Here is a 9,078-nt window from a genome sequence, read left to right as displayed (position 1 = left end):
TCCCAAGTGCCACATCCACAGGGCCTTTAAATCCCTGCAGGGATGTGACTCCACCTCTGCCCTGGAAAGACTTTCCCAGCGCTGGGCAGCCCTTCCTGGGAGGAAATGAGGGAAGAAGAGAAGGATCTCAGCACTCTCCTGAGTCTGGTCCAAGCCAGGAAAGCTGCAGATCCGCGAGGCTGAATCCCTCCCGGCTGCAGGAGAGAGAGGGGAGGGCACAGCTGGGTTTGCTCTGGGGGACTCCTTGCTGCCCAGACAGATCCCCTGTCCCTGTCCCTGTCCCTGCAGCATTCCAGGCTGGCTCTGGCAGCCAGCTGGCACCTGCATGCCAGGGCAGTGCCTTGGCAGAGCCTGAGGAACAGACTGGCTGCCCCAGGCCCCCACAGGCCCCTCCTGTCACCCACCTGCCACCTCCTCCCGACTTATCCCATCTCCGCTGGGTCTTACTGAACAGCACTGAAATAAATCCTCTGTGTGTGGAAATCCAGTGTTTGGGGGGAGGTTGGAAGCCCAGGTTGTTCCCAGCTCGCTGTGGGGATGATCCACATCCCAGAAATCCTGTGGGCTTTTCACAAGTTTTTTTTTTAACCCATTAATTTTGGTTTGCTGGAGCTTTCCCTGGACCCTGCAGAGGACCCAAGCACCCGTAGGGGAGTGACAAGGCAAAAGTCATGGGACCTGCTTCAGGAAAGGGCTGGGTTCGCTGGGTTCTCCTGTTCTGGGAGCAGAACTCAGCCTGGAGAATTCCCTTGGAGGGAAAAGTCTTCCAGAATGCTGGCAGAGAGTGCAAGGCACAGAAACCGGGAGGCCTTGGTGTCCCTTGCTCCTCTGGCTCCGTGCTGCTCTTCAGGAGCTGCTCCTGCTCTGGCCAGGCCACTCATCACCCCTTCCCCTTTGAGGCTGAAATATTCCCAACCCTGCTCCAGCTGACGGCTCTGGCCTGAAATCCAGAAGTGTCTGCACTCCTTCATCAGGATTTTAATTGCCCAGCTTGGAAAGGCAACAAGGAAAGGTCTGGGTGGGATGGGATGGGATGGGATGGGATGGGATGGGATGGGATGGGATGGGATGGGATGGGATGGGATGGGATGGGATGGGATGGGATGGGACGGGATGGGATGGGATAGACTCTCCTTTGTTACCCTTGCCAAATCCAGGCTGGAAGCAGGTCCCTGACACAGCATTTCCATCATCCTCGTGGTGACAATTCCGGTCCCATCAGAGCACAGCAGAAAACCCTCCCGTGGTGATGCCCCAAGCCCCGGCTCCCTCGGGAGGAGTTTCCAGCCCTGGCCTCACCTCCCCTAATAAGGAGCCACTTAAAGCCGAGCAGAGCCTTTTCCCAGCCTTGTCCGAGTCGATCTGTCACCAAAGGGCCGCGACAGCCGCGGGGCGGGGTGGCAGCGGCTGCTGAGAGCGGCCAGACCAGACGGGCCGTGAATTATTGAAGGAGCTCCGAGCTGGGGGCGGCCGCCGCTCCCGGGGCTGCCGAGCCACCTGAGCTCCGAGCAGGAGCACATTAACCCTTTGTACAGCAGCTAGGAACAAGCAGATCGAGAAGGGGACTCGAGCAGATCCTAGGGGGTCGAATCCGCATTCGTATGGGGATAGATTTTCTGAGTTGGGTGTTATTTGGGCGAGTCAAAAGTTTAGTGCAGTTAGGAGGATGCTTAGGGCCAGTGATGGGGCTGGTATGAATAAGATTATGTTTATTACTCTTCTCTGGATTTAAACCAGATTCTAAGGATTGGAAGTCGATTGTAATTAATATACCAGAGGAGTAAGATCCTCATCAGTAGATAGAAATGTAGAAATGTAGAAATGTCCTGTGGCTGCAGCAGCTGCAGCTTCCAGGAGCTTCCAGGAGCTCTGTGGAGGCACAGGGAGGCGCGGGGGTCGCTCGGGCACAGCCACACCGGGGACATCGCTTCTGTCACCTCTGTCACTTCTGTCACCTCTGTCGCTTCTGTCACCTCTGTCACCTCTGTCGCTTCTGTCACCTCTGTCACCTCTGTCGCTTCTGTCACCTCTGTCGCTTCTGTCGCTTCTCCTCAAGCTTAGAGCTCCACGCTGCCGGCAGAGCTGGCAGCTCCAGGAGGAGGCAGCTGGAGGGAAAGACAAAAAGATGGGGTTTGGGGATGCTGGGGGGAGTTAACTGCAGAATTTTGGGAATCTGGGAGCCTGTACGGGGACAGTGATTCAAGGCTGAGCTCCTCCCTCAGGCCTGAGCGCTTCTCCCCCCAAACCCCACAGTGGGGTTTTAATTAACCCAGAGAGGAAAACCCTGCACGGGGGGAGAATGAAGGGGGATGAGGATGGGGAAGAGGGAAACAGGGCTGGGAGCACCAGAAGGAGCAGGGATGCTGCCGAGGGGGATTTTCCCACTGATGGATGTACAGCCAGAAGACCCTGAAGGGATTCAAAATAATTCAGTGCCCCAAATGTCTTTAAAATAATTCAGAGCCCCAAACCTATAAAAATAATGCAGTGCCCCAAATGGCCTAAAAATAATTCCGTGCCCCACAGGAGTCTGGCACTCAGGGATTCTGTTGCCTTTTTAGGACTTTTTAGCTCCACTTTGTTTAAGGATGAAAGATTCCTGTCTCCAGCCCTGGCTCGTGAATCACAGCTGTGGCACTGAGGAATCTGAACCTCTGTGTGGACCCTTCTGGCACCCATGAGTTAGGGGGTTTTTCCTCTGGTAAATATTCCTGCCTCCACAGGCAACTCCCTTTGTTATCTCTGGACAAGGAATGGATGGAGCAGCATCAGGGCTCTGGAACAGCATCCTTGCAACGTGGTGGGTCACGGGATCCTCATCCCAGCATGGCTCACAATTGATTTATTGGATTTTGGGCTTTTTTAGCCAAGGAAAATCAGGCAATGGAAACATTTGTGTCTCGCTTCCAGTTTACACTCCTCAATCCTTTAAAATGCAAATTTCAGGCGCTTTCGAGGAGTTTTGGGGCAGCACAAGGGGGTTTTAGCAGTGCTGGGGAGTGGGCAGGACTCTCTGGAGGGGGATGAGGAGGATAAGGGGTAAAGGGATTTGTGTCCAAGCTCAGAAAACATGGGAATAGCAGCCAGGAAGTGGCTCCAGGGCCTTTCTCGCAATCACTCTGTGGAATCCCAGAGTGGACACAAACAAACCCTCATTAAACCCTTCCCTGCCTTCTCTTGGGATGGGGATGAATCATCTGCCACTCTTGTGGCTGATAAAAGTCTTCAGAAGGCAGAGAGGGACCCAAATTCCTGCTCCACTTTTCTTGGAAGAACTTGTAAAAGCTGCTTTATGAAACCTCCTGGCAGCTTCTCCTGAGTTTCCAGACCCCCTGGCCACTTCCATGGTGCCAAACATCTTCCCCTTCCCTGGACATCCCATTCCCAGTTGCCTCTGGACACATCAGCAGTGCCCTGGATGGTGTCCATTATTTCCACATCAGCTCATGGGAATATTTGCACCAATTTGGGTGCAATTTTCGCCCCCCATGAGCCTCAGGCATGTGAGGAAAAAGCACAGAGGCAGCTGGGAAAAGGGAAAGGGAAAGGGAAAAAAGAATGGGAAGTGCCATCGTTGCTTCTGTCACTGTCCTGAGCTCCCATCCCGGCTCTCCCAGCACAGCCTCCAGGATAAATCAGTTTGAATTGGATTTTAGGAAAGATTTGTTCATTGCCAAGCCGTGGCAGAGCTGCCCAGGGTGGAGGCACTGGGCTGGAGCAGTAACCATGGCCGGGGTCACAGCGCCTCCCAAGACAGGGAGCTGTGAGCCAGGAGAGCTGAAAATTCCCTGGGAATTCTTTGATGAACTTGCAGTTACATTGGATCAGACCTCCAGAAAAGTGGGACAAAACCATTCTGGATTTCATCCCAATCCCAAAAATCAAACAGGCCCATGGTGGCTAAATTTTCCCCCCAGACCAATTTCAAAGACACTTCAAGTACCTTTTGAGCAAATCTCCATCATCCATCCATCCATCATCCATCCATCCATCATCCATCATCCATCCATCCGTCCATCCATCCACCCATCCATCCATCCATCCATCCATCCATCCATCCATCCATCCATCCATCCATCCATCCATCCATCCATCCATCCACCCATCATCCATCCATCATCCATCCATCCATCCATCCATCCATCCATCCATCCATCCATCCATCCATCCATCATCCATCCATCCAACAAATTGGTCTGGTTTATAACTCTCCCCCATCTATAAATGCATCCCACAAAATATCCACAGGGCACAGTTCCTGCAGTTTATGGGAAAATAATCAAACAGCCCTGGGATACAAGAAAACAACAAGGAGAGATCCAAACAGAAAAATTCCTTGGATGTGAGTGCCCAGACTCAGGGATTTGATTTGTAGCAGAAGAAGAACTCTCATCTTCTGCTCTTACAAAATTTAACAGGAACAAAAATTCATGGATGAACTCAGGCCAGCTCTGCTGTCAGAATATGTTGGGATTTAAGCTTCATCAGACTTCCGATGGAAAGGATTCCAGGAAACGTGTAAATATTGGGATGTTTTTTGGAGTTGTCATATTTTCCAGGATTCACATAAAGTCGGAATTTTCAAGTAAACTAAAAAGAGCTGGATTCTCTTTCCTTGCTTGGGTTTTCCAGCCTGGACAAACAGGCTGCCACAGCAGCCTAAGCTCCTTATGATCCCACTGTGTCATTCCTGCCTTGGGAAAAGGGATTTCAGTCCCTCCAGCTCAACGATATAAAATCATCCAAGGAGTAGCAAGAGTTTGGCTGCTGTAAGGTTTTTGCTGGCTGGGTTTGGAATTATGGAATCATTGAATGGTTTGGGTTGGAAGGAACCTTAAAGCTCATCCAGTTCCACCCCCTGCCATGGGCAGGGACACCTCCCACTATCCTTGCTCCAAGCCCCATCCAGCCTGGCCTTGGACATTCCCAAGGATCCAGGGGCAGCTAAAACTTCTCTGGCCACCCTGTGCCAGGGCCTGCCCCTCCTCACAGGGAGGAATTTGTTTCCAGTATCCCACCTAAATCCCCATTCTTTTAGTTTAAAACGGTTCCCCTTGTCCTGGCACCATCTGGCCGCGTCCCTCTCCCTCCTTTTTCACAAGCCCCGCTGCATTCCCAGGCGGTGGCGGGAATTCCCCAGTCAGTCCCGCCCGGTACCAGAGCGGGGAGGATGCGGGGAGCGGGATGTGCTCACAGGGGATGCGGGAGCGGGATGTGCTCACAGGGGGATGCGGGAGCGGGATAGGCTCACAGGGGATGCGGGAGCGGGATGTGCTCCCCGGGGATGCCGGGACGGTGGGGGCTGGTCGGATGGAGGCGGAGGCAGGCGGGGGAAGGCGGTCCCGGGGACAGCGGGGGACGGCGCTCGCCGCCTTCCCGGCCATAAAGCGGCGGGGCCAGGGCCGGGCGGGCGGAGAGGAGCGGCGGGAGCGGCGCGGCCGGAGCGCACGGCGGGAGCGCAGCGGAGCGGCCGGGCCGCCCTGCCGAGGTAACGGGGGCGGCGGGGTCGGGGTCCCGCGGCCGGGGAGCGCCGGGACGGCTGCGGGGCTGAGCCGGGCTGAGCGGGGCTGTCCCCGCAGCTGTCCCCGCCGGGTCCGCGCCTGGGGCGGGCAGAGGGGACAGCGGGGTCGCTCTGCCCGCGCCCCCCGAGCCCCCAGCCCAGCATGGGCAGTCCCCCAGCCTGACAAAGGGATGCGAGCTCCGGGCACGGGCGGCTGCTGCCCGCTGGGCTGTGCCGGAATCGCCAGGGAAAAGGAGCCAGAGCGACTGCGGGAGGGGACCGGGGAGCCGGGACCGCGCTGATCCTCTTTCCATCCTTCCGTCTCTTCCTTGCCCAAGTCACTCCTTGTTCAAAGACGATTCTCCCTGTGAGCCGGGAGGAGCAGTGGAGGAGCAGTGGAACGCTGGCTCAGCTCTGTCCCTGTACCTGAAAGTGCCCACAGAGTTCTGTCTTTGTCCTTTAGTTGCTCCAGAATTTGTGTTGGGATCCTTGGGAGCAGCTCCTGGGAATCTTTGCGGCAGGACATGGGGACGGGGCGAGCCCTTGGGCTGTTCCTTGGGTGTGGGACCGGTCCTGGGGGGTCCCAACCTCCAAGCAGATCCAGGGCAGCCCTGAGATCACCCAGAGAGGGGGCAGAGCTGGAGGTCAGCTCAGGCAACCCCTTCCCTCCGTGGTCTCCCAAATGCCTGCACAGAGCACGGCATGGATCCAGGCTCCGGCTGCTGAGCCAGGTTTATGTAAGCTGCTGATTTGCAGTGTCAAGAGACATCCAAGAACCGGCTTGCCTTTGGAAAATGTACAAATCCGTGGCATCTGCCACGGAGCAATTGCTGTAGCAGCAGCCCAGGATTTGTCTTGGTCCCAGCCCCTTGGAGAGGTTCTGCCATCTCCCAGCTTGGCTGCGAGTCCGTGTTGTGCGCTTTCCAGGAGCAAGGACAGAGCAGGAGTGCCAAAAGGCTCTGTCCCTCTGTCCCTCTGTCCTTCAGGGAGCTGGTGCTGCCGTTCCCCAGCACCCCCGGGCTGCTCCCTGTGTGGCCCCACAACCCCTCCAGCCCCGGCTCTGCGGGGCCCCTGCGCCGGGAACTCCTCCCTCGGCAGCTGCTGCTGCCCGCAGGATGCGGGGCTGGCGGGTCCCCGGGGTGTGACAGCCCTGCCTTTCCTGTTGTTGACAGCACACCCATGTCCCTGCACCTTCCTGGGCAGAGGCTGAGCCCCTCTGCTGCCTGGAGAGCTCAGGTGGAGATGGCACGGGCAATGTGCCACGGTAGGGGAGGTGGCTTTGGATAATGCTGCTTGTTCCAGCGGCCAGGGATTGGGGAAGAGAGATGACTTCCAGACTCCTGGAGAGACAAGGAGCCGGTCCTGCCCTGCCTGCTGACCCAAACCAGGCATTTAGCAGTGGCTTGGCAGTGCCGGGTTGGACTCCATGATCTTAGAGAGCTTTTCCAATCTAAACAATTCTGTGATCCCGTGTGTGATCTGGCTTGGGATCGTTTCCAATCACCTGGGACTGGGGCAATGGCTTGGGGCCCCTCGGGATGCCCTGCAGTCAGCTGGGATCAGGGCGGTGGGCTGTGTTTCCTGGCGGTTCTGACACGGTTTTGATGGTTTGTGCTGCAGGAGGGAGCAGCGGGAGCTCACCATGGCCCTGGCAGACCCCGCGAGCTGTGCCAAAGGCGGCGAGGAGAGCAGCCCCTTCCCCGAGATCATCGAGCTGAACGTGGGGGGGCAGGTGTACATCACCCGGCTGCCCACGCTGCGCAGCGTGCCCGGCTCGCGCCTCTGGGAGATGTTCACGCAGCAGAGCGCGCGCTCGCTGGCCCGCGACAGCAAGGGCCGCTTCTTCGTGGACCGGGACGGGTTCCTGTTCCGCTACATCCTGGATTACATGAGGGACCAGCAGCTGGTGCTGCCCGAGCACTTCCCGGAGCGCGGCCGCCTGCAGCGCGAGGCCGAGTACTTCATGCTGCCCGAGCTGGTGAAGCTGCTGGTGCCCAAGCTCAGCGAGCAGAACTCCCTGGGGGACGATCCCTGCCAGAGCGACCCCGAGGAGCCGTCCCCCGGCGCGGACGCCGCTGCGCAGCCTGGGCTCGGCCGCCGCCGCTCTGCCCGCCGCGGGCACCGAGGGCCGCAGGGCGGGGTTCATCACCATCGGCTACCGCGGCTCCTACACACTGGGCAGGGACAGCCAGACGGACGCCAAGTTCCGCAGGGTGGCCCGGATCATGGTGTGCGGCAAGACCTCGCTGGCCAAGGAGGTCTTTGGGGACACCTTGAACGAGAGCAGGGACCCGGACAGGCCCCCGGAGAGGTACACGTCCAGGTACTACCTCAAATTCACCTTCCTGGAGCAAGCCTTTGACAAACTGGCCGATGCCGGCTTCCACATGGTGGCCTGCAACTCCACGGGCACCTGTGCCTTCGCCCACGAGCAGACGGACGACAGGATCTGGACCTCTTACACCGAATATGTTTTCTATCGTGAGTGACACAAAACCAACCCTCTGCCAACCAACCACTGACTGTCCCTTTCCTGTCCCGTGCTGGCTGTGGCCTAGAAGGTAGAGATCCATCCCCGAATCCCGGCGTCCTCCCTTTGCCTCCTTTTCAGTTGGTTCTTGGGTTTTTTCCCTCCTCCTTGCTCCACGCTGAACCTGCCCAGCTCTTCCTTGTAGCAGCTGCTGACCACCAACCTTCCTCCCTCTCCGTGACCTCGGCAGTCGCTCCCAACCCTCCCTGGATGTGTGGACTCGGACACTGCTGTGGACGTGGGCTGGGTGGGAGGGGTGGGACACACTGGACACTGCTCTGGGCTGGCATTCCTGCAGCTGGATGGGCTTGGACACTGGACTGGGCTCTGTCCCGTGCAGCTCCACGGGATCCTGCTGCACACACCGGGGGTTCGGAGAGGAATCCTTGGGATAAAGGCATGGGAAAGGTGGGAAGCAGAGCTGGGGAGGGGGTGGGGGCTGGGAAGTGGCAGCCTGGCAGCACGGCTGGATTGGCAGGAGCCCTGTAAGCAGCTTAGCCTGCGGCTGGCAGCGCTTGGGAAGGGGAGAGGCTCCCCCTGTGCTCGCAGCTCTGAGCTCAGCCATCGCCGCGGCTCCGGGATGCCTCGGGAGGGATTCGGGGGGATTTTGGGGAGGGTGGGAGGGGCAGGTGTTCTGTGAGGGAGGTGGGGGGGAGCGGGGAAGGTTTGATGTGCTCGGGGGTGTAAAACGCTTATACAGCTCTCCAGCTCCTTGGAGCCTTGTCAGCCAAAAAGTCCCTTCGTTTTTTCCTGGGAGCACAACGGGAATCTCGGGGATGAGGTTGGAATACTCCAGTGGTGTTCAGGCCACAGCTTCACCCAGCAAAGGGAATTTTGGCCATTTGGGTGATCCCCCATGAGGCGTCTCCAATCCCAGCTCTCCAGGCCCTCCTGGGGCTGGAGCTGCTGCTGCTGCTCTCCCCCGCTGGGCAATGAGGAATAAAGGGACAGCCCAGAGTGGCCGCGTGCCCCCGTGCCCAGCTGGCACAGGACAGGGGAGGTTTGGGGTGGGGGGCTCAAAAGGAGAAGGAAGGAAGGAACACAAAGT

At 57.9% G+C, this 9,078-nt stretch overlaps 1 protein-coding gene across 1 annotated transcript; it reads left to right on the top strand.

The window, feature by feature from the left end:
- Window positions 1-5,432: 5,432 nt before the first annotated feature.
- LOC115914785 (BTB/POZ domain-containing protein KCTD12-like) lies at window positions 5,433-8,627 on the top strand. The gene is given in 3 exon segments (XM_030967541.1): window positions 5,433-5,488; window positions 7,121-7,585; window positions 7,587-8,627. Coding segments are annotated over 2 exon segments (846 nt in total). The 5' UTR covers window positions 5,433-5,488; window positions 7,121-7,142; the 3' UTR covers window positions 7,990-8,627.
- The last annotated feature ends 451 nt before the right edge of the window (window positions 8,628-9,078 follow it).

This window comes from Camarhynchus parvulus, chromosome 4A (assembly GCF_901933205.1).
Source record: "Camarhynchus parvulus chromosome 4A, STF_HiC, whole genome shotgun sequence".
NCBI lineage: Eukaryota > Metazoa > Chordata > Aves > Passeriformes > Thraupidae > Camarhynchus > Camarhynchus parvulus.
Note: the sequence above shows the minus strand (reverse complement) of the source record. Positions and strands in the feature narration are given on the sequence as shown.